This window comes from Arachis hypogaea, chromosome 2 (genome assembly GCF_003086295.3).
Source record: "Arachis hypogaea cultivar Tifrunner chromosome 2, arahy.Tifrunner.gnm2.J5K5, whole genome shotgun sequence".
NCBI classification, from domain to species: domain Eukaryota; kingdom Viridiplantae; phylum Streptophyta; class Magnoliopsida; order Fabales; family Fabaceae; genus Arachis; species Arachis hypogaea.
Window position 1 is genome coordinate 98990173 of NC_092037.1, and position 27133 is coordinate 99017305.

Here is a 27133-nt window from a genome sequence, read left to right on the forward strand (position 1 = left end):
CTTTATTAGATAGAGGAGGCCTTGCCTTAGACATAAACCGCACTCGCTCCTTACTTTTTTTGTTTTAACTTTTAACATAACTACTATTAAGTAAACAATATATATTAAAAAAAATCATATACAAAATATATATTGACTTTTAATATCTAACTTTAATTTGTCTAAATTAATCATTTTTTCAAAAAGAGAATATAAAAGAATAGTTGTTGGATAGGAAAAGATTCATTAACCTACGACATGAGCATAGTATATATATTTTAGGGTAAAGTATTAAATTGGTCTCCTATATTTGGGTGTAATTCTGTTTTAGTTCTTAAGGTTTAAAGTGTCATATTTGAATCCAAAAAAGTTTCATTTAGCATCAATTTAGTCCCACAGTGAGGTCAAACTTAAATAATTAACGGAATGTCCTACGTAACAACAATACAAGAACAAAATTGATAATCTGGAGAACAAGTACAAGTTCCAGAGGTACAAAATAAACTGTTGATACATCAATACATTTATTTATTATTTTTCTTATAATATAAATAAAATATTTTCTATAAAACTAAAGAGAATAATAAAAAAACGTATTGATGCATTAACGGTTGATTTTGTGTATCTGGAGCTTAGTTTGAACTTATTCTCCAGTTTACCTATTTTGTTCTTGTACTGTTGTTACGTAGAACATTTCGTTAATTATTTAACTTTGACCTCATTTGGAACTAAATTGATGCTAAATAAAACTTTTTTGGATTTAAATATGACACTTTAAACCTTAAGAATCAAAACAGAATTACGCCTAAATATAAGGAATCAATTTAGTACTTTACCCTATATTTTAATTATAGTGGAGGCTTAATTTAAGTGACAAATTTTTGTACTTTTTAATATGTTATACTTAGATTCAAAATTTGGCCTAGATCAAATAATAAAATCCTTTAATATTGGATATATGATGAGTATATAATGTGAGAGTGTTCATGATATAATATTTAGAATTGAGAATTGTCGATCTGATCAATATATATATATATATATATATATATATATATATATATATATATATATATATATATATATTAATAATAACGCACTGCATTCCATAGTGGACGAGTCTTGAATAAAGAAGTAAAAGAAATAGCAGGGAAACAATGGACTCATGTCATGACTCATGAACCTACATACACAGACAAAATAAAAATAATTTTGTTAGGTAAATAATAATAAGTGGGAACAATGTAAACAAGATGTTATATTTTAGATTCACTACATAAAAAAATCCCAATAAAATTATTTATTTTTATTTTTAATTTGAGTTTTTTTGTTATCTATTTTTACTTTCACATACGTTAAATTTTATTTTATTGTTGTCGTCTCTCTCGTCACACTGTCACTGTCAATAAAAATCAATAAAAAATATCTATCAAAAAGAAAAAATATCCGTAATCCTATATTGAAAAAACATCTATGTACAATAAAAAATATCCAATTATACAAAAAACATCCAAAATTCATCGGAAAAAAGTCTAAACCACAATGAAAAGAAAAAAGAATAACGACGGCAAAGAGAGGACGACAATGCAAGGAAAGACACATGTGGCACGATGCAAGAACACGGGAGAAGGGCGCGAGACAGCAACAGCGACGCCTCTTGAGATCATGAGACAGTAGCGGCAGGTGGCTCGACTCCGCAGCAACGCCGCCAAAAAAGAGTGGTGTGACAACCACGGCTATGCCGTGAGCAATCACGTCGCTTGCCTCCTACAACATCGACGTTATAAAAAGAAAAAGTGAGATAACATCAACAATCGGCGACGGCACACTACCGAGGGGAGGGGTTTAGCGGCAGAGGGGGACGACTGTCAAACTGAAAGATGGTGTGAGTAGCGAAAGTGTAAGAAAATTGAGATAAAATAAAAATGTGGTATTATGATATATTAAAAGGAGATTATGCTCATTTTCAAATTCAAAAATTGATTACACTAATTAATTAAAATTTTGACTTTATTTTGATAATTAATTCAAAATTAATTAATTTTTTAGGTTTTTTATGTTGTCCCTTTATACTCTCTCAAATAAAAATTAGCTTTTTCAAATATATATATTTATATTGTTGTCCGCCTTTTAATTTGGTCTTGTTTTTGCCGTAGCCCATAAGGAATCAAAGTATAAATGATTTTATATTTATGACTTCGATATAAACAATGCATTGGAAGTAGCATATGCTTAAGTTTTGTATACTTGCTTGACTAAAATTTCAAAAGTAAAAAACCGTAGGTCATTTTGATTAATAATGATATGTAAATACTTTTTTAGAAGTGTTTACGGAGTTGAGAAATGAAAATATGATATGTATAAATTTTTGTAGAATTGGTTCAAATTTTGACTACGAAATGAATAATGTTAACACTTAAAAGGGCTAATTTTATTTTCTACATAATTTCAAATATTAAAATACGGTTAGCTTTTAAGATAAATAATTAAAGAAATAAGTAGTTGTTAAATAAATGTACTCAACCACCAATTTGTGCTACCAAATCCAATATTATAAGTAAATAATTTTCCATATGCAAAGAAACAAACTCATTGACTTTTTAGTTTTTATCTAACTCATCAACAAATCCCATATCTTCGATAAAATAAGTAAATAAATATAAAATCCTCAACAAAAGAAATCCATCACAAGTAGCCGATTATATAAAGAACACAAATCATTATAGGCCTAATTTCATGTATAACATAACTTTCTCTTAAAAGATACCCTTTAATTGCTTCTACTTACACACTAATAAGAAGCTATGGCTGCAATGAAACTCCATGGAAACCCTATGTCACCAGCCTCCATGCGAGTTGCTGCTGTCTTGTATGAGAAAGAGCTTGATTTTGAGTTTGTTACTATTGACATGAGGAATAGTGAACATAAAAAGGAGCCTTTTCTTTCTCTCAATGTAAGCATCACCACAAGATTATCATTCTTTTGCTGTTTGTTTGTTTTTTTCTTTCTTTCTTTTTTTTTTATTTATTTTTTAATTATCTACTTAGATTGTTGAGTAACAAGATCTACTTAGATTTAAAGTGTGAATATAGTCAATTTATCCATTATGTGCTAAAATCATATTTTTTACCATATCTATTGTTTAATGATATTCATTCTTGCTTTCCCTATATATGATGGATGCAGCCATTTGGTCAAGTTCCAGCATTTGAAGATGGAGACTTGAAGCTCTTCGGTAAGAAATACCAAATATGAAATCTTCTAACACAATTTTTATTTAACTTTAATTATAACAGTCATTTTGGTCTTATTAAGTTTTTATAGTCCAATCCTATAATCAAACTCCTTAAAACACCAAGGGAGTGTTTGTTTTCATATACTAAAAGTGAGATTTAGATTAGAGAATTGAAATTGAGTATTGTATTTAATGATAAGAGACTAAAATTAAAATTTCAGTTTCAAAACACAAAATTTCAATCTATCTCTTCATTATCCAAACATGCATGCCCTCAAATGGTAAATTTTACAAGCCCCAAACTATTGTTCCTTAATTATCCACATAAATCTAATTTAACCTTTGATGCATAGTTAATCATTGAAATTAAAATAACCAAATTGCGATATATATGCAGAATCAAGGGCAATTACAAAATACATTGCACATGAATATGCTGAGAAGGGGACTCAGCTAATAGTAACGAATGATTCAAAGAAGATGGCTATAATCACTGTATGGCTTGAAGTTGAAGCTCAACAATATGATCAAGCAGCTTCAAAACTTCTATGGGAGCTTCATTTTAAGCCACTCTTTGGCATCCCAACAGACCCAAAAGCTGTTGAAGAGAATGAATCAAAGCTTAGTAGTGTTCTTGGAATCTATGAGAAGAGGCTCTCTGAGACAAAGTACTTGGCTGGTGAATGTTTCACTTTGGCTGATCTTCATCACCTTCCAACCCTTCATTTGTTGATGTTAACGCAGGTGAAGAAGCTGTTTGAGCCTCTGCCACGTGTCAGTGCTTGGGTGGCTGATATTACGGCTAGGCCAGCTTGGTCTAAGGTCACTGCCATGCTCAATTAATTAGTTGATTAATTTGAGTTGTTAGTGTTGTTTGATTTGGGTATGTTTCTCTTAGAATAAAGTTTGTGTGTGACCAAAATAATTTAGTGCTAGAAAGTCTTATATGTTGCCTCGGATTCTCAATTTGTGTTGAGAAGATTGGACATTATGGGATTTTGTGATTCATGTACCAAGTTTTGGATTAACTTGTCTTGATCCTCTGCTTTAAATAAAGTTAGTTCTAGTTTTTTTTTTTTTTAAATACTTATAAATTTTACAATCTACAATCTCCATTAGGTCTTTATTACCTCATCGGTCCAAATACATTTTTTTTAAAAACATAATTGAGTTTTCAGATATCTGAATCAAATCATATTCTACCAAATTTAGTTAAGATTTTATCTAAATCCTCCCTTAAATTCACAAAAAATTTAAATATTAAATGGAACACCTACTTTAAAGTGAGCCATTTTTTTCTTAATATTTATATCGGGCCTGCTACACATACAAGCAATAAGGCCTTACAAGTGTTACAAGTCCCCAGCCCACAAACATTCTAGATGCGCACTAATTAGATTGAATGGAGCGTAACATTCACGCGCTCCCACTCAAACGGTTACGCTTCGCTTCGAGTAAACCACCCCTTAATGGCAGACTCTTCCACTTCTTCCACTTCTCAAAGCAATTCAAAGAAAACGCAACCCTTCCATTTTCGAGCAAAATTCGAAACTCAAGATATACAACTCGTCGTTAACTTTCGAAACCTCCATCAACACACCATAAAACTCTCGATCAAGAATCTCCAGAGAAAACAAAGCTATAATACTCAAGATACGTTACATTACGATTCCTGTATATTTTCCAGATTTCGAACTAGGTTTTACTGTTCTTCTACGTTGTTGTACATTTTACTGTTCTTCTTACTCTACGTCTCATTTTACAGTTTATAATGTTCTAGGTTTTACTGTTATTCTTGCTTCTATGTTACACTGTTCTTCTTCGTTCTTGTAGGTGTTACTGTTCTTGTTGTTCTAGATCTTCTGGTAACTGATTTTTGGGAGTATATTCCGTAGATTGGTGGGTGTATATGGCATAAAATGTAGGGTGTATATTTCTGAACTGATATACTATAATAGTCAGCACTTGCTTATATTTGCTTGTCCATGGGTGTATATTGCTTGACATTGTAATGTTGTTTGATATTGATGTATGTTTGAGTGATACCTGACTGATATATATGGGTGTATCTGAATCATATCTATGGGTGTATCTTACGGTTATCAATGGGTGTATCTGACTCATATATATGGGTGTATCTTACTGATATCTTTGGGTGTATGTCACAGCCCAAAATGAGCCACGACTGGCGCTCAGGGAAATAGTCCTCTGGCAAGCCTAACAGATTCAAATATAAAATAAATAAAAATGTTACAAATATTTTGAATAAATTTACAGTTTCTAGAATGAATAAATACAGATTTTAAACAAAAATAAAATAAATAAATATAGAGGGATCCTGCCTGTGACATATGGAGCAGATAATGCCTAAGAACTCAACAAAGAACAGATACCCATTGTAGATCATTACCCTTGAATAGAAATGCTCACATAACCAAATATTTATTCCTGAAAAATATTTTTTAGAAAACGGAGTGAGTTTTGCAACTCAGTGACTAGACAGTACATCTATAATTCACATGAAACCATCTAAACATTATTATGAAAATAGTTTTAGTTAGAAATAATAATTTATATGAATAAGTGAATCAATAAGGGAATCCTCATACAGAAATCAAATCAAATAGTCCACACTTGGGCGGCTCCACCTCTAAAGGTAGTCCTTTCCTCTAGTGTGTCCGTACGGAATAACAGATCCAACGTGTGACCTACACGTTAGGCTAGCAACGCCCCTGCTAGCTGAGGTCTGAGCCAGATGCATCTAGGTTAACGTCATAACTGCCGTTAACTACGGTTTTCTAATACGAGCCTCCCAAACCAATTCAAAACATATAATTTCAAAACATATAGTTTCAAATACAACCAATCTTTGATCTTTCAAATATATACAGTATCAAATCAAATCAATAATACTTTCTAATCAAAAATATTTTTTAATCATATGAAATATCGAGTATACTTTACAAATTCAGAGCATATAAGTGAATATCCATAATACTTTAATGTTACAAAAACACATTCAAATAAAATCGAATATTCTCAGATAATACAAAACTTCATCAAACATGTATACAGTCTCATGTGCAAATTAAAAATCTGAATTTCACAAAAATGAATATTTAGTTCTAATAAATCCATTATTAAAATCAAATTCAAGTCCTTGGTTGATAACTTATAAGTATAATCATAAATTTAAGCAGCACATATCAAAATAATTATAGATGTAAAGCCAAATAATTATAAATGTAAAGCCTACTCACAACTTGATCCCAAGGGACCGAAGAGACCAAACCCGAAGTGCCGAATTAAAATGTGAGAAAAGATGGAATAGAATGGAACAAAAGAACGCCGAATTTGGACCGAGCCAATGGCAACAACTTCAATTCAAACAGTAGCAATGACTACGTCACAGATGTAATCTCGACAATAGCAGCAGCATCGCTACTACTTCTAGCCCGTAACAAACAACAGCAAAAGCAAATTAATCAAGAATAATAGCACGAAAATGGAGCAAGACAGTAGGATAGATAAAAGTGAAATAGGAATAGAAAGAGATGTCAAGTACAAGCAAAAATGGGGTTTGTTTTTACCAAGGTAAAGGTATAACAGTGGTGGCTCTTGGCGGCAACAATTTCGACGACTTCGGTAGCAACATTCATGGCCATATAGACTCTGACAACCAATGGAAAATTAAAAGCAGAAGCAGAATAGGACAATCCCTTCTCCGGTGACCTCTTCCACCTGCAACGGAGGCAATCGCATGACAGTGAAAGAACAGACGGCTGGCTCTGTGTCGCGGTGGTGGAAGGCAGCAGCATTTCTGCGACGAGCTCCAACAGAGCTCCCTTTCTCTCTTTCTCTCTCCCCCGTTCGTGCCCTCCTTTTCTGCCCCTGTTTGACGACGACGATGACCTCAGCTGGGACGGCGACGGTCTCGATCAACGGCAGCGGCGCTACTCGAAGGTCCATGGACGGCGATGACAGAAGCAAGGCACGACAGTGACGCTTGGAAATGCCAGCGACAGACGCGGTGGGGTGCAGTATTGATGGAACGGCGATGAGGCAGTAGCTTGGCGTCAACGTGCGTGACAGCGGTGCTTTCTTACTCTTCTTCCCCACTTCTGCGTCTGAGTGTTGTCCGTGAGTGAGAGTGGCGGATGAAATAAGGGTTAGGTTTCCCCTTTGGTTTCTGTTCTCTTCCCTTTCTCTCTTTCTTTTTCTTGTTTGTAGGTGTATGTGTTGTAAAGAAATTAGGGCAAAATTGGGGATTTTGGATTAGGGTTAAGGTTGGAAAAAGAGGGATAAGGATAGTTTAGGGATTTTGATAAAATTTGAGGGTAGGGTAGTAATAAAAAAAATTTGGAATGTTACATTCTACCCTCTTTACAAAAATTTTTGTTCTCGAAAATTGATACAATATGAAAATGTTACATGATTTTAGCCTTTTGCCAAACATGAGAAAGAAATATAATCGGGCACAAATGGTTACAAGATAGGTTTGTGTTAAAAGGAGGTGGTTAACATTCACACTCTCTTGTTCCCTTAATACGTCGACCACATATGGCGCTTTTAACTTTGTTCTTCACTCCCAAAGTACATTCGAAAATCAAATATCAGGACTAACTTTTTCACTTGTACCAAAATTCCCTTAACTTGCTCCTCATAATACTCCTACTTCATAATCTGCTTGACGTCACACACTTACAAGTTTTACCTTCCGGTCTACGAACCATGTCCGAAAACTAGCATATCGCTTACTATATCTAAGGATTACACATTAACCAATAGAATCTCGAGTTACTCAAAGGGATACAAAGCTTAGGAAGAGAAGAACAAGTATCACAGATGAGATTCATAAGAATTCAAAAGGATGTGTAGGATCACAATTAAACAAGAATGTACAAAAACAATGAAATGTGCCAAAAGAGAGTCAAACCACATCTTAACAAGGAAATCTAAACCGAGGAACTTCGATGGAAGCAATAAAAGAAGGATGGAGTATTAAATCGAAACAAATTCAAGCTGAATAAAAAGAGCAACTAGCTCAGACAAGATGACCACTAAAGTCAATGGCAATGTTCACGAAGGTTTAAGAGAATGATTAGGAACCCAATCAAGCAGGATATGCATAAGAAAAAGGACAAAATCAACAACAGAAAAAGCAAAGTAAAACATAAAAATATGACAACACAATTTAGAATCGCCAACTTGACAGTCATAAAAATTGAAAACAGTGTCACAAAAATCAATATACTTCCTTTCCCGTTCTATAGAAACCTTCAACGAAGTGCCTTTAGATGATTATCATGACCTTGGATATTAAGTAACTATGTCATTAATAGATAGATTATGTAAAACATGACGGAAGAATATAAGCAATCATCTCATTATCCTCTAAGCTAACATTTACATGTACATCTAACTTATTATCATTGTAAAATACACTCAAATATTTTCATATGATCACACCGTTATGACTTAATTTAAAAATAAAGCACATATAAGATAATGAAAATAAAACTAAAATTTGACGTGATTGCAATTAACTTAAACTAACATTAGTTATAATAACTTATTCTTTTTATTTTGTCTAAATCTTTAAACGTAATTTAGCTTTCAATATAATTCAAGCACATAGCAAAAGAATTTTATGAAATTGAAGTAATAAGACTAGAGTTTTATTTAAAACTGGTTTCATTTCGAAATTCAAAATGGAGAATTTTCAATAGAGGAAATAAGTTGCTGTTGTGTTGAACATCCTGCAGAAAATTCAGATTTGACATCTATAATTAAAAATTTCACCATAAATCATAAATTTAATGAAAAATCTCAAATTCACCAGTCCAGCTCCTTATATTCCCAAGCCTAATCCAGACTTAGTCCCATACAATTCCGATCATCACAAAATTAGTTATAGATTTTCAAAGTTTTTAACTTTGTTTAAAATAATGCAAAAATTGGATTTTATAATTCAACTTTGAAAAATCATTAACTAATTTTTCCAGTTAATACGAAACATTCAAAATTGAATATTAATAACTATACTTATTGTAGTTCGCTTAGCTTTTAGTCTCGTATCATTCCAATCACTATTAAGTTACTGGTTCACTTTCAAAGTCGCCGTTTTATTTCAAAACTCAGATTTTCAGCAAGTAGTTTAGTATTTCAAAATTAACCCTTTTAATACCTCTCAAAATCAATTCCAAATCAACCATCAGTCAAGTTCACCATCATTACAATATATCAATCAACCAGCTTAACGGCAATCAATCCAATGTAATCCACAAAAAAATTTAGAATTCCCAGTAATTATTGGTCAAACAATTCACGATTCACATAATCAATCAATATCACTAAATCAACAATTCCAATCACATTTTTCACGGTCACAATTCAGCCTTCAATTAATCAATCAATTACTCACAATAATTAAACCTATTTGCAGTTATTCAATAAATTTTATGGGCATTCTAAAATTAAAATCATTTAAAATTAAACCCCCTACATATGCTACAATTCAAGGTTTAAACCAAAAGATTGTTAACTTGCACAAGATAAAGTAACTTCAAGGAAAATGCTTTTTCATATCATAAATTTGGAACTAGGAAACAGCTGAAAATCAGTAAACGGATTAGGAACTTGTGAGTAATGGGTCTTCAATGAAAATCCAAACAAGCAAAGCATTGCAGAAATGCGAAGGTAAAACTTATTGATTAAAAGTTTAAAACAAAGGCCTATAAAGGAAGGAAGCTTGAACATTCAAAACACTTTCTCATGAAATAAATAATGTTACAGTATTAAAAAAATCAAACAAATAAAATGCACAAAAAGAGAGAACTAACCAACAAGTATAAGTTCAAAACTTTTGAAAGGTATTGAAAACAATGTTCAATTCGGGTGTTGAAAAACAACAAATAATCTTAGATTTTAGAACATGATTGAAAAACAAATGAAGGAGGAAAGAAAGACCCTTCTTCAGAATTCAATGCAATATTTAGCACACAATAAACTAAATTGGTTTGAGTTGTTTTTCACAAGGTAAGGGTATTAATCCAAAGCAGCATTAACCAGCAGGAAACAAAAAAGGAAAAAAAAGAAAGCATATTTTTTTGAAAAAGTGATTACTACATAGAAAATTCTATTCACAAAAATTCATGCCCCCTAATTTACATGCTATTTTAAGTCATTTTACCATGAAAAATACGAAATACTGTCAGTAACTGAACAGAAACAAAATGAGTCAAAAATTGAAATCAAAAAAATTTTAGAATCAAAGGAATCCTAAGATTGAAAAAGGAAGAACTTGAAGATTCCCATAAGAAATAGTGCCCTTGAAAGAAACGCCACGTTCAACAAACAAGGCTATAGCAGAACAAATTATCAAACAAGAAAAGTTCAATCAAACTTTCAGATTGAAAAAGATCTTCAATTCAACTAACAGATCATAAAAAATTTTTGCCACACCTAAACCGAGAATATTATAATTCCAGTCTAGCAAACAAGAATAACACTCCATGCATATATTCGTCACGTAATTCTTCTACCTGAGCAACCGAATAACAGTTTTTTAAAATTATTGATTCGAAAGAAAGAATCATGAGTGGTTCAAAATTATGTTAACTTCAAAGATCATCAACATAAGAAGAACAAACTTGTTTTATTGATATCCAAAACAAAGCATCTCATTCAGCAGCTAAGTGAATCCTCAATCCACAAATCCAAATACTGTTCTATGAGTGGAATAAGATAATAATTCACAGCATGAACATATCGAATCTTCTAGATAATAGATGAAATCTTGAAATCAGAAACCATAGAAAACAACATGAAGATGAAGAAGATTAAAGCAAATATTCACAAAGACGAGAAAGAGTAGAACTAGCTATAAGGCAGGAATCACGAACCGGACCACTATAGAGTGGAGTATGCTTCGCGGATACTATTCAGTGAAATGAATAAAGAGAGAGATCAAGCAATTAGAGCGAGTAATGCAATAAGACTGTCGAAGCCATCTTTCGTATTATTGAGTCCGTTTTGTCAGATAAATTCTACTGATATAGAAACTGCGTAATCCAACTGCTATCTAGTTTGTACAATGAACAAATGCTGTAAAAATTTGCCATTTATAAACAACTTCTATTGAATGAAATTTTTTTCTATAGTTAAACTGTCTGTGCTGTATTCAAAAGCTGTATTACAGGTGGTAAAATATGAAAGAAAACATCAAGGCAGATCTAAACACAAATTATAAACTTTTACACCCAACAGAAGTTTAATATACACCCAAGATTGCTTAAAATATACACCCAAACTGTCTGTGCTGTTAAACTGTCTGTGCTGTATTCAAAATGTATGAATTACAGGTACTAAAATATGAAGAAAAACATCAAATCAAATATACACCCATAACCTGCGATTTTTTACACCCAAATAAAGTTGAATATACACCCTAAAATCTATCCCCCTGATGTTTTGAGACTAAAACCCTGAACCCTAAACACTTAAAACCTAAACCCTTACCCCTAACTTGTAAACCCTAAAACCCTAAACCCTAATATTATATATATGTATCTATATGTAAAATGTGAATTCACAAAAATACACCCAAAAGAACGTTGCTTTTACACCCATATTCTGTAAAACTATACACCCAAAGAGTTATCCCTTGCTACTGGTACCCTGAACTGATAATTCATAACATGTCCTTGATATTGGCTGGAATTTGAATGCACCACTGATGCAGCATCAAACAAGTTTATCTGAATATAACACTCACATATTAGCTAAACTATTAACGAGAAAAATAAACTCAATCGCCACAAATTTAAAGAACATTACTCTTACCTCACTTAAAACTTTCGTTTTCTTCTTCTTTGTGGCATTTGCAATCTGTTTGTCCAACTTTGAACCTAACCTATTTTTTGGACGTCCTCTTGTTCGAATCCTTGGCGGGTTTTGAAGCTCGTTAACGGATTCCAAGTTGGCGTCTTCGTGGGATAAAGAAGATGTCCCCTTCCTTTTGGTTTTTAATGATTCCATCTCAGCCATGACGTTATCGTATGCACGGTGCATAATTGCAGTCAGCTCCTCCGATTCGGATGCAAATTCGCAAATATTTTTCGAATGAAAAACCAGTTGGTCGAACCTCTTGCTTCTTGGCTCCATCAGTGGCTCGTCGTGGCTGCTCTTGATGTGTGTGTGTGTCGCCTCTTTACCTTCTTGCTCCATCGTTCCAGTATATATCTAGGTGACACTTGGCTTACTTGTTCAAAGCTTAACACGCTTAGTGCGTGACAGCACAGTATCCCTCTCGACTCGAATAATAAGCATTGGCATTTTACCTCGGCTGCAACTAAGTCGTAAGTAACCACAAACTTGTTGAATATTGAGCTGAAAACTTGTTCTCCGACTTCGTATATTGAATAGCCTAGAGCGGAATTCGTTAATCTGGTGATGCAATTCGCCTTTCCTCTGAATTGCGCTTGGACTTCCCTAAACTTTTGATGAGTGTACACATCTTGAAACTGAGCTTCAATGGAGGATTTGGTTGCACACGGTATGACCGTATGAAAATCTGCAGCATCTGATTCTCTCTCTGCTTGCTCCCTGCTTTTGAGGCAATTATCGTATTGTTTGACGAACTGAATAAGCGAGCTGTTCCGGGTGATAAACTTGTTAAAAAATGAATGCATGCTCTCGCTCCTTTGTGTGCTTCTCATTCCTGCCCAGAAGTGGTGATCTAGATAGATAGGAACCCATATATGACGGTCTTCATACAGATCTGCAGAATACACCCAAACACAGACTATAAATACACCCGATAAAACATGCAATTTACACCTCTGCTGCAGATTTTAAACAAACATTACCTGAAAGTCACTTGTTGTCCACAAGACCAAAATTGACGAGCAGGGGAAGAAACCAGGGAAAACTTCGCGAGAAGAAGAACGAGCAAATCTGCAAATAACGAAAACGAAAAAGGAAACAAATCTTTTAAATTTGGTAGTTAGATATACGCGAGATCCCTATATAGCGCGTGTATACAACGTAACCCTTGGAGCGCGTTTTAGGATTTTATTTGTTAATGAACTTGTAAACCATACAAGTCATTAGGGCTTGTATGCAGAGCTTTTCTGTATTTATATTTCTTAAAATTTGATTTATTTGATCGTCAAAATCGTTCAAAAATATTACGTCCAACTCATGAATTACGACTAATTAAAAATCTCTATCTCCTCTCAAACATTAACTACAAGTAGTTATTATAGATAGTTCAAATATTAAATATATATGTTCCTAAATTTTATATATATAACTCGACAAAAATTTACTATATACCCAAAAACAATAATTATTTGTATATTTATATTTATCAATTTAAATTTTTAGAAAATATTTTTCTTGAGTAGTACACAAGCCTCTATAAATAACAATCTAGAATCTAATTAGTCCGTCCTAATCACTGTTGTTGAAAACTTGCTTGGATTTTTTAGGTTGTTATAAATATTAGGAGCCACATAATTAATTTCATAGCAAAATGTCCATCAAATGCCTCAACCAATGGACTTACTATAATGTCTTTGGTTCACACTTCACAAACACTCTGGTCAAATTCTCAAATGTGTAAAAGTTTTTTTGGTCTAACTTGTTATAAAAGAAAAGAAAATTAGGTGTAAACTGGAAAATGGGTTTCCCACTTAATTATATTAAATTATATATATGGAAATAAATCTGAGGCGTAATTTCATATAACATATACTCTTAAAACATATAAGTTACCATAACAGAAACAGAGCAAAGCAGAGCATCTATGGCAACAATGAAGGTTCATGGAAACCCTTTTTCAATGGCAGCCATGCGAGTCACTGCTGTCTTGTATGAAAAAGATCTTGATTTTCAGTTTATTAATATTGACATGAAGAACGGTGAACACAAAAAGGAACCCTTCATTTCCCTTAATGTAAGTGCCTCCACAAAAAGGAACTCAAATTCATTCTATATCTTGCCATGAAAATTTACTTTTATTTTTACACTAATTTCTGTTTTTAATTTTTTCCTCCTATGATGGATGTAGCCATTTGGTCAAGTTCCTGCATTTGAAGACGGAGACTTAAAGCTCTTTGGTAAGTAAGAAGTATCAAATATTACATCAAACATAAATTTCTAAACATTTAATTGTATCAAATTTATGCTCGACAATAACCAATTTGGATTGGTCGAGTGGTTAACCTCTTTGTCTACTTAAATAAGGAACGGGATCCAAAATCCTGCTTTATCTATACAGCAATTCATTGACCAGCAACAAATTCTTAAATAATGCTCATATTCATGTTGATCTGTCAAGTTAGAAGAGAAATGAAAATTAAAAAACAAAAAAGAATTGAACTAGAACTAGATCACACAGTTAATAAATCTTTGTTGTATGATAATTGAAAGTTGAAGCTAATGATTTTTTTTTTTTTGGGTTCATATACAGAATCAAGGGCAATAACAAAATACATTGCAGATGCATATGCTGAAAAGGGTACTGAACTAATAATAAAGAATGATCCAAAGAAGATGGCAATAATTGGGTTATGGCTTGAAGTTGAAGCTCATCAATATGAACAACCAGCTGCAAAGCTTGCAAGAGAGCTTCATTTCATGCCACTTTTCTTTGGCATCCCATCAAATCCAAAAGTTGTTGAAGAGAATGAAGCTAAGCTTAGTGTTGTTCTTGGAATCTATGAGAAGAGGCTCTCTGAATCAAAGTACTTGGCTGGTGAATCTTTCACTTTGGCTGATCTTCATCACCTTCCAACCCTTCATTTCTTGATGATGACGCCGGCCAAGAAGTTGTTCGAGCCGCTGCCACGTGTCAGCGCTTGGGTGGCTGATATCTCAGCTAGGCCAGCTTGGTTAAAAGTCATTGCCATGCTCAAAAATTAAGTAAAAGATTAATCGGGAAGACACTAAATTAGGGTTTGTTTTGTTTGTGAAAATAATATCATCATATTTTCTGTTATCGAAAATAAAAGTATCAAAGATTATGTTATCTCAAATTTAAGTCTTACATCAATTAAAGTGCAATATATTATTGATATTTTAGTATGTTGTCTTAAAAGTTCGGCCAAAATCAGTTATAAATTTTTTTTTGGTAATTTAATTTATTCTCAATTTCTATTATTTGAATTTTTATGGTATATTTTTATATGATACAAAATTGGATTTTATTTAAAGGTTTTTTTGTCAATGAATTGTTATATAAATAATGTAAAATTCAAACTCTCAATATCTACATAAACGAATGAATAAATTAATAATTTAATTGTTATTGACTCTAACTCTCCATACTTATATAATTTTTAAATGTTTAAGTCCTATAAAATAAATGGTTAAATTTTTTTTCTAAGAATAATTTTTTCTAAAAATTGTTAAAGTAAAGAAACATTGTGAATATCTAAGGATGTGTGGGAGAAATTTATGTAAGGATTTGTATAGATATCTTTTTTTTCTTTTATGCTATTTTTTTTTATTTTTAGGATTTATCAAGATGAAAAGATTAAATTTTAGGCTTTTTGAATATAAAACTCTATACCATATCATGAAATTATTCATCGCAAAAATTTAAACTAATAAAAAAAATAATATTAATAATTATATCTTTGACAATAAAAAAAATCCAACTCCATCGTAAGTAACCTCATTTTGTATGCATTTCAATCAAGTCCTATTATTTCAGGTTGGTCACTAAAAATTAATAGTTGATGAGTAGTATTGAATAATCCTATCCTTTCACCCTCACAGTCTCACCCATGTTTTCATATGGTACTTGTCAATGATAGGATATGCGCACCCAATTTGTTACAAATCATGCAGCTAGGGGAATAGACAAAAGAATGAAATTAGTTTTTTTCTTTTTAATTATTCACAGAAATATGAGTTGTTCAAGTCATCATCAAAGTTGGATGGAAAATAAATGTGCCATAAAGTCTAGACATAATAAGGGCCACCTAATTTGTCAAAATAGGGAAACACTACAGACTAATTGAGGTGAGTTTTAGATTTTAGTACAAGCCTACAACTAGAAGGCTCTTTCTTTAAACCAGGATCCTCACAAAAACATTACTAAAAGGCAGAAAAATTAATGCGCATCCGGGGAATCGAACCCCGGTCAGTACCGTGGGAGGGTACTATGATACCACTACACCAGATGCGCTTCCTTGATGCAGTGGTTACAATAAATATTTATAGATGTTTAATATTGAATAATTAAATCTCATTTAAGATGATGTCCACATAAAAAGATTAGCAAGAGAATACCAAGATTAAAATGGGTCCATAGTTTATAGAGAGCTAATGTCATGGCAATAAAATACCATTTGATTTTATGCTCACCTTATTTAGTTGATGTAACCTCTAACTATATATAATAGTGTTCAATTGTTTATGCGAAAGAGAGATAAGATTTGATAAGATTTGAAACTTCTTTTTTTGGTTGGTATTAATATTTAAATTCTGTTGTCAAGAATTTGATTAATTTTGCTTCAAGAATTGGCTGTCCCTTAGCAAGCGTTTCTTTTTTTTCTCCCCTGTGATTAAAACTTGAGATTAATGCTGAGAAAGGAACAAATTTGATTAGTACTTTAGCAAGGTTTATTCATTTTTCTTTTAATAAAATTTATTTTATTATTTCTTCTGTTGGTCAAGTATTAAAGACTTTTAGTTTGAGTTTTCAATGGTTAAGGAAATCAATTCGTTTTAATGGTTTTTTTTGTTTGGGTGATATATATGAAAACATATATTGGGCCTAGATCCAAAATTCTGTAGACTGTACAATTAAATAATCGAGGGGTAATCAACTTGGATTATTTATTGAATGATACGATGAGCTTACTCATCTGCTTAAACAAAAGATTTGATAAGATTTAAAACTTTTTTTTTATTGGTATTAATATTTAAATTCTGTTGTCAAGAATTTGATTAATTTTGCTTCAAGAATTGGCTGTTCCTTAGCAAGCGTTTCTTTTTTTTCTCCACTGTGATTAAAACTTGAGATTAATGCTGAGAAAGGAACAAATTTAATTAGTACTTTAGCAAGGTTTATTCATTTTTCTTTTAATAAAATTTATTTTATTATTTCTTCTGTTGGTCAAGTATTAAAGACTTTTAGTTTGAGTTTTCAATGGTTAAGGAAATCAATTCGTTTTTATGGTTTTTTTGTTTGGGTGATATATATGAAAACGTATATTGGGTCTAGGTCCAAAATTCTGTAGACTGTACAATTAAATAATTGAAGGGTAATCAACTTGGATTATTTATTGAATGATACGATGAGCTTACTCATCTGCTTAAACAAAAGATTTGATAAGATTTAAAACTTCTTTTTTTTATTGATATTAATATTTAAATTCTGTTGTCAAGAATTTGATTAATTTTGCTTCAAGAATTGGCTGTTCCTTAGCAAGCGTTTCTTTTTTTTTTCTCCACTGTGATTAAAACTTGAGATTAATGCTGAGAAAGGAACAAATTTGATTAGTACTTTAGCAAGGTTATTCATTTTTCTTTTAATAAAATTTATTTTATTATTTCTTCTGTTGGTCAAGTATTAAAGACTTTTAGTTTGAGTTTTCAATGGTTAAGGAAATCAATTCGTTTTTATGTTTTTTTTTTGTTTGGGTGATATGAAAACGTATATTGGGCCTAGGTCCAAAATTCTATAGATTGTACAATTAAATAATCGAGGGGTAATCAACTTGGATTATTTGTTGAATGATACGATCAGCTCAATCATCTGCTTAAACAAGTGTTGGAAGTTCAAATATCGTCTTGTATATGTAGCAATTTATCGGTTAGTGACAGAACTTAAATGGAATTCAGATCCGCGATAAATTAGTTATTGACTTGTCAGGCTGGGAAATAATTGGTCTTATATCCCACTAGTTTGCTCAAGTAACTGTTGGGATTCAAGTCCTGTCTTCTCCATGCAATAACTTATTGACCAATGACAAATTTTTATATGAGATTCGATTCGAGACAAATTAGTCATTGACTTGCTAGATTGAAGAATACCACGAACAAAAAAAAAAAAAATCAATGTGTGAAAATTAAAAAAATTAGTTAAAACTCTTATTTTTTTGCTCTGTGTATAAAATAATTTATTGGCTAATGATAAATTTTTAGAACTCAGATTTATGATAAATTAATCTTTAATCTCTTAGACTAAAGAAAAACATGGAAAACAAAAAAAAATTCTTTAATTTTTTAATCTTATCTAGAAAAACGATAAAAAGAAACGATCAGTGCAAGCTTGAATATATTAGGGTATGCTAGCTATAGTATCCACACTATATCTTTTCAACTAAAGCATATATTCTCTGAATTTGCTTTTTGCTTTTCCCCCAATCCCTTTATGTAGGTGGAGCATTATGCTTTTTTTAAAAAAATTAAAGTTCTCATTTATTTATTTATGTGGAGCACATAAGTTGTTCCTCTTGACATTTGAGAACTTATCTAATAACTTTTGCACTTTTGTTTTGATTCCACAGCCCTGAAAGGAGACACATTCTACTGTATGTGAACATATCATTGAAAAATGAAAAATAATGGGTTTATTAGTTTCATCTCATTTTTGGAATATCTTAGTTGGTATTCTCTAAAGAGAAAAAAGTTTCATGTTAGTTGTTTACGTTAAGAATCTAAATCTTATCTTAAATTATATGCATTTCAGTGTAAAGGAATATAAGTATATAGCAGCATCTTCTTATTATTTCCACCATTATTAGCTATAGTGCTATACACTTTCAAATAATAATTTAGTGATATTCAAGCTAACTTATGCATAATGAGAACACAAAAATTTGTAATTTAGAAATTCAATTCATAAATATACTTTTAAAATTTAAGTGGATCTTTGATTCCATGTTTCTGAAGAAATTGATGATTCTTAATGAATTTGTTTTTTAGGATTTTGGTTTAAATTTAAAATCATTTTAAAGTGAGGTAGTTTTATGTTTGAAAATGTATTCAATTTTTTTTTTAACTATGAAACAAAAGCAACTATATATTTCCTGATTTGTTCATATGAAGTTTAGCAGATAAAATAAATTTTGAAAATAAACTTCCCTAAACAATTTTTTTTTCAAAAAATCATTATTTCGATCACTTCATTAGGATTTTGGCCGGTCTCCCACCAAAATTAATAAGAACAATAATATAAAGAAATTTTTTTCCCTAAAATAATAGATATATTATGAGACATAAATGAATATTTAGAAAACAAAATCTATGAGCATATAATAATTAATTAAATTGCTTATTTAATTTGTATACATAGGTCGAATTGCATTAATCCAGTGGAGTGATCACTTTTATACTCGAGTTATATCCTTTTTTTTTTCCACAATATTTTTTAGATAAATAAGTTAAAAACTAACTCATCATAGATTATAACTCCATTTAAAAATTTATCGTTGGCCAATAAATTGCAAGGTAGAATTTAAATATATTAGACAATTACTTAAGTAGATTAGAAGACTAACCACTAAACTAATTTAAATTAGTTTGTGGAGTAAAGTTATATCTAGAAAAGTTTTGAAATGAAGGATGGTGGCTAAAAGGTTTTAACTTACAGATTATTAGGTGGATTTTTTTTATTTATAAAGATATAAAATCAATAATTTAAGTAATTATTTGTATGAGTTTTATAGACTGCCTTTTAAAAAAACAAATAGGTCTTATATATATAATTAAAGATCTTACATAATCTTTTTTAAATTATTGGGGCTGACCGAGTAAAATAATTGAGAATTATTACACTTAAAAAAATAGGAATTTATTAAAGAGAAGATAAAGCTCGTTTAGCACTTATCAAGATATCAGTTGTCCCACCATATATAGTTTCCTCTCTTTATATGAGGAGACTCACACATAATTAATCCCATATTTTTATAAGTAAATAATTAATCCCATAAATTTAAGTTATATTACAAAAGATGTCTACTACTACATTTGATAGTTGGCCTTAACCTAACAATAAAACTTATCTTTCACAATATAATTCTATATATGGTCCTATGTAAAAAAATAAAACTTTCACATAATTAACATTAACTTGATACTTTATTTAATAGATGGGAGTCATTCAGATAAAGACGCCTAAAACATTTTTTAGAGATATTTTTTCAATAATTAAAATTTAACATATATAATCGATTAAATTATATTATTTTTGTCAAAATTAAGCAAGACAAATTGATTTAACCGAAAAAATAGTCTGGTCTAAATTAATATTATTTTTTTTATAAAAATGACTATAATACTCTTATTATAGAGAATGATTAAAATACTCTTATTATTATTATTATTATTATTATATATATATGTATATATATATTAATTTTAAAAATTCTAAATCTTAACCCTAAGATAAAAAAAACATTTTATTATAGAGAATGATTAAAATACTCTTATTATATATATATATATATATATATATATATATATATATTAATTTTAAAAATTCTAAATCTTAACCCTAAGATAAAAAAACAAAAGGCTAAAATTTAGGATTCTCAAAATTAATATATATAATAGAAATGTAGTCATTTTTTATAAAAAATAATATTAGTTTAGACTAGTTCAAGATTTGATTCACCATTTTTCGGTCAAATCAATTTATCTAACTTAATTTTGACAAAAATAACACAATTTAATTAATTATATGTGTTAAATTTTAATTATTAAAAAATATTTTTATAAAAAACATTTTCAACGTCTTTATCTGAGTAGCTCTCTTAACAAATATTATCAAGTTAGAAGAATAAAAATGGAATCCAATCACATAATAAACAAACTCTAGTTACACGTATATATGTCCCCATGATTTCTATTTATTTATTTATATATTTGTTTGTTTTTTGGTGGTTTATCACCCCATAATTTAATGAGCATTATTAGGCATGAGTTGAGTTCACTCTGTCATCCAAAAACATAAAGAATCTTGAGGTCCCTTTGATAAAGACATAGAAGTGGCCCAGCAAGCATTTGGATTCTAGCTACTTTATAAATATTAACAATTAACATCCTCTCTAAGTTCTTAATAATTAAGTACAATTATTCTACTATCTTTAAATAAAAAATTGCATTTTAATAAATATTTCTAAAAAAATATTTATATGGGTATGGGCACAGTGATAGAGACATATTAGATATAAATCAATCAAGAACTCGAGTTAAACAAATAAGTTTCCTACACTATATTTAGTAAATGATTTAAAATAAAAATAAAGAGAAATATTTAAAAAATACAAATATATTTGGTGAAGAAAATAAATATAAAAACAAATAAAATTTCTTCATTTAACTACAAAATGAAAGTAATAACTAATAACAAAATCACAACTTTTATATCTCATTTTTATATATCTTTTTTTAAATATCTTTTTCTGTCTAAATATATCTATCAAATATATAACATGAAAGAAATTCTTTTTTTAATAATAATATAAATAAATAATTGATAATTTCCCTTAGAAAATTAAGGAGAAAAAAATAACATATATATATATATATATATATATATATATATATATATATATATATATATATATATATATATATATATTCCATCATTTGGGAATAATGCACTAAGGCATGAAAAAGCTCTATATATATCCCAACTAGCCTCAACCAAATTTCTAATATCTTAGCCTTACACACACATTATTATTAGTTATTACTTATTAGGACTTAGCTAGAGTAGTGTCCACATACACAAAAATATAATACTTAATAATTTGGATGAAGGATCATCACCACCACCACCACCATCATCACCACCATGTGATGAATGGTGAAATCCCTCATCATGAAGGGAGTGATTTGATGAGAAGTAGAGAGAAACTCCACCATAATAATATTAGGGTGGATAATAACAAGGAGGTAGATACTAATAACACTAATAATGGTTCTTCTTCTTCTTATTCCTCCAACCTTCTTCAAGGTAATAGGCTTATTATGATGAAGAAGTTTAACAAAACTACTGAGAGATCAAGGAGATCTTCTTTTTGGAACCACCGTGCTGAAGATCCCATTAGAACTTTGATGTTCTTGGGCTCCTCAAATCACACATAATTCACCATGAAATTATATATATTCCCCTTAACTATAGGGGTAACAATAACGGAGTGAAAATTTTCATGGAAGATTTTTCTGTGTAAAAATTACACACATGATTATATTCTTCTATGAAAATTTCTCCTACTATTATCCCAAATAAACATAACCCTAAATCTCTAAATCAAACTATTATGGCCTAAAACTTTGCTATTATTAATTTTCACATATATACATAGTGGTGTATATATATATATATATGTATATATGCATGGAAGTGATGTAAAAAATATGAAGGTCCTTCTAGGTTTATACATATGTATTTGTATCTAGATATGTAAGTTATATATTAAGTTTCTTCTTGTATGATTTGTTATTTGGGAAGTTTGTTTGCTCTCTCTGATCATATCTCTAACATATCTCGATGGGATTTAATTACATGAATTTTTGACGTATATATAAACTTTAATTATTTAATCGTTTGAATATGAATAAAGGATGAGAAAAGAAACTTCAAAAGTGGATGATCTCTTCTCTACTAAGAAGAAGGAGAAGGAAAATTAACTCTAGTACTCTACATATGTGATTAAATTTAAGAATATAACAATCCAAAATTTCATCGATAGAACAATATAATAAAACCTTCGAAGAATTTAGAGGAAGAATACAGTCATCAATTATTGTGATATTATTGTCACGCATGATGATAATATAACACGAAAATAATAATAATTTAATTTTCATTGTAATATCATCATTTTTTTGTAAGTATAGAGTAACCAACACTATACTTATCGAAAAAAAATTAAACGGATAAAAAGTTTGAAAATTATATGTTTAATACATCATTTCAGTAAGAATTATTTTGGTAGAAGGGAGAGATTTGTCTATAGAATTACGTAGATATGTTATAGAAATTTTGATATCTTATAGAAATTTTGATACCATACCACAAAAATATATATATATATATATATATATATATATATATATATATATATATATATTTTGGTTTCCTATGGTATCCAATTCCGACGATTTAAAGACTAATTCGTCGCGGATCTGAATTTCATTTCTGCTGGCCGTGCCAATGGTTGCTGGATCGACTAACAAACATTTAATTTTTTACAACTATTGCACTAACAAACAGTAATTTTATGGTTTAAAATTTTTAAATTTGGACTTCCTTCTGCATGCATCTGTGACCAATTAAAAAACAAGCTTGTTATAGTCCAAAATTTTTGTTAGGCCATAAAAAAGTTGTCATGATCAACCAAAATTGTTGGCTACTATGGAGTATTGACTCGTCCAAAAAATAAAATAAAAAAGGTTTATATCCTTAGTTGGTCATCGAGCAAAAATATTAAAATTTATATGGACAAAAACATCAAACAAAATTCCAAGCCGAAAGTGAGAATAAAAAAAAAAAAAAAACTGAAGCCATATTGTTCCATTCTATATAACACCACATACATGATTAATTACTTTATTCCCCTTTTTTAGTCCATAATTTTTGCATATTATTCTGACATACTTCTTGATTTATGATATTTATATTATCTATTTTTCTCTTAAGATAATATATACATACATGGTCACTACAAAAAACGAATAAAACGTAAGAGAATCGTAGCCTGTGTTTTTACCACATTTTACTATATATCTTTCAACAAGGAATCAATTTTTAATTACTTAACAATAGTTAATTTTTTATTTTAGAATTTTATTTACAATTAATTTTTGGAGGATTTAGAATTTAGAATTTAGAATTTATGATTCAAGTTTAAAAATTTAAAATTTAAAATAAAAAATAATTTAAAAAAATTAGTTAATATTAATTTAAAAAAGTGTTTCTAATTTAACTCTATAGTCTATATCTTTATATTGATTCATGAATTAAGCCATTAGAAATTATCAGCACTTGCTCGTGTATTTCTACAACATTCTAACCAATTTTTAGTCCAATAATATATGCTAACATATTTTCAGCAAATAAAGTCCTATTTCATTATACACATACAAGTATCTTCTTTATCCCAAGCTTGCATCAAATAAATTCAGCAATTTGTACTAATAATAATTCCGATCCTCAAAGAGCTATAATATGTTCAATATAATTTATTGCGGACAAGTTTAATATATACATTTTGATCGAAAGCATGCACAATTTTTTTTCCATTTTTTTCTTATATATAGCCGGTGAACCTATGAAGCACAGACATTTTGTTGAGTTGCTATGTTTGAGTGTCAGAACACATTTCGAGTACGACACTCATTGACACTTGTCCGACACGTGTGTCTAGTGTATTCAACTGTGTCTTAATAAAAAATAAAAAATTCTTCTTCTGACACGTTTGGACACATCTAAATACTATCACGTGTCAGTGTGTCCAGTCTTATATATTCCTTAACATATATTCTTGAAATAAATTTAGATATAGTATATATTATTATTTATTAAAATAAAAAATATTTTAAATACTTAATATAATTAAAATAAGACACTAAAAATAATTTAAAAAATTAATTTATATTTTAATATTAATAAAATATCAAAATTAAATATCATTATAATTTATCTAAAAAATACTTTATATTTTATATGTATGCCCGTTCTCGTATCTTATAAGATTTTAAAATTTACGTATCGATGCGTCCTGTGTCGTGTCGTATTTCATATTCGTGTCAGTGTCCATGCATTACATAGTGGACCACATCTGACTAATAAGTTCTTTTTTATTTTCTCCACATGTAACAAACCTTATCCAAAACTATGAGCATTATATATTAGAGAGAAGACTTATCTAGCTAGCAACTATTAATGAAGTTATCAAAATTAAAGTACTAATATACAATATATATATATATATATATATATATATATATATATATATATATATATATATATATATATATATATATATATATATATTTGTTAGTTGTCTTTCTAACTCCCATGAACTTTGGCTTTAATCATTTCCAGAAAGAATCTAAAGCTTTTTTCCTTTATGGAAAGTTGTTTAGAAAAGTTTGATGTGCAATAAGGTTCCCATATGCAAAATCATACTTTCATGGTTGACACAATAGACCCTAAAATTAAACTTTAAATTTTAATAATCAAACCCTTATGCTCCCTATCTTGTTAATTATGTCATATATTTTATCACGTTTAGATTTTATTAATATAATCTTTCACTTTAATACTAAAAATCTAGAGTTTTCATCATTTTTTGATCATTAAATCAAATCATGTTGTTAGGGGTGACGATGTTAGACATTCGTATTCATTTTTTATATTCATAACATAACTAAAACTTCTTTAATTAAATGTTTTAAAAGTTCAATTTTCGTCTTGAGTAAATTTTTTTTTTAAATTTTAGGTCAATTACTATTTCAACCATTCAACCTTCTTAAATTGCCTTTAAATTAGTGAGATATTAATCTCTCTCTCTCTCTCTCTCTCTCTCTCTCTCTCTCTCTCTCTCTCTCTCTCTCTCTCTCTCTCTCTCTCTCTCTCTCTCTCTCTCTCTCTCTCTCTCTCTCTCTCTCTCTCTCTCTCTCTCTCTCTCTCTCTCTTATATATATATATATATATATATATATATATATATATATATATATATATATATATATATATATATATATATATATATATATATATATTCATCAAGTTGTGATTTTTTTTATAATATCGCTAATATTAGTGAGACATTAATCTATACATATATATTCATCAAGTTGTGAATTTTTTTTATAATATCGCTAACAAATAAATAAATAAATAAATAAATAACATTTATATATTATATATGCTAACCAGCTATAGTTTAAATGACATAATCTTCTCGTACTCATCTAAAAGATTGCGAATTCAAGTCTCACTTCTAATTTTAAAAAAATATATATTTATATATGATATATACTTCAATTATATTTGATCAATAAGTATATTGAATTCCAAGAAATAAAATACAAACTAAGTAGCCTCTAGAGATTGTAGTGCATAACATATCGATCAAATCATGATATTTGGAGTGTGCTAGATGCATGTCTATTGCTCATAAGTCACTATCTATACACTATCTATACGTACAACATACAACATTTCCTTGTTGTCAACCTCATCAGCATGTAGATTTTTTTATTATTATTATTTTTGTCTTTGTTATTCTGTTATTTTGGCAACTCGTCGAACAGTACGGAAATCAAAGTGGTATCACACTTAGCATAGCTTCATAAAGCGCTTCTTTAGGAGTTAAACTCCCATTTGTCCATATTTCGAGAAAGAGTATTTCTTGTTTTTCATTCCCATTCACATAAGAATGAATACTATGATTTGCGTTTCGAACAGGCATGAATACTGCATCTATAGGATAACTTCCGTCTTGAAAGTCCTTAGGCATCGCGATGCAATCATATCACATCTAAACTGGGTATGCATATTTTTAGGCTTTCACAGTTTTGGTTTGTATATTCATAATGATACCATGAGCGCTTTAGGGCGCCCCCAAGATATGTTTTCAGATACCGCTATAAAAAAGTTATCTATTGAGTCATTTATAGAATAAGAAATCTTCTTCTTATTAAGAACTCAACAGGGATCCACTCTTTTTGTATGTAATCATAAAAAGCTAATTTTTCGGGAATTTTAGACCAAGCTTCTGATAAACTTTGATTTTCGGCTAGCCCAGCACTAACTCGTCGATATATTTCTTGTTGGAAGTATCCCTGATCCCATTGATAACGAGTGGGGCCAAATAATTCAATCGGAGTTGTTGCTGAACCATACCACATAGTTCAGCAACAACAAACGCTGCAAAAAA

The 27133-nt window shown here is 29.8% G+C and overlaps 2 protein-coding genes and 1 non-coding gene across 3 annotated transcripts; 2 read left to right on the forward strand and 1 right to left on the reverse strand.

Moving 5' to 3' along the window:
- Positions 1-1394: 1394 nt before the first annotated feature.
- On the forward strand, positions 1395-4299 carry LOC112755737 (glutathione S-transferase). Its single transcript, XM_025804017.3, has 3 exons — positions 1395-2933; positions 3167-3215; positions 3613-4299. Exons 1-3 carry the CDS (start codon positions 2784-2786, stop codon positions 4056-4058), a joined length of 645 nt encoding a protein of 214 aa, XP_025659802.1. The 5' UTR covers positions 1395-2783; the 3' UTR covers positions 4059-4299.
- A 9368-nt stretch (positions 4300-13667) lies between these two features.
- On the forward strand, positions 13668-15256 carry LOC112755742 (glutathione S-transferase PARB). The gene is made up of 3 exons (XM_025804029.3): positions 13668-14175; positions 14290-14338; positions 14692-15256. Exons 1-3 carry the CDS (start codon positions 14026-14028, stop codon positions 15141-15143), a joined length of 651 nt encoding a protein of 216 aa, XP_025659814.1. The 5' UTR covers positions 13668-14025; the 3' UTR covers positions 15144-15256.
- Positions 15257-16342: 1086 nt separating this feature from the next.
- Positions 16343-16413, reverse strand: TRNAG-CCC (transfer RNA glycine (anticodon CCC)). The gene has a single exon. It is a non-coding gene; the product is annotated as a tRNA-Gly (tRNA).
- Between the last annotated feature and the right edge of the window lie 10720 nt (positions 16414-27133).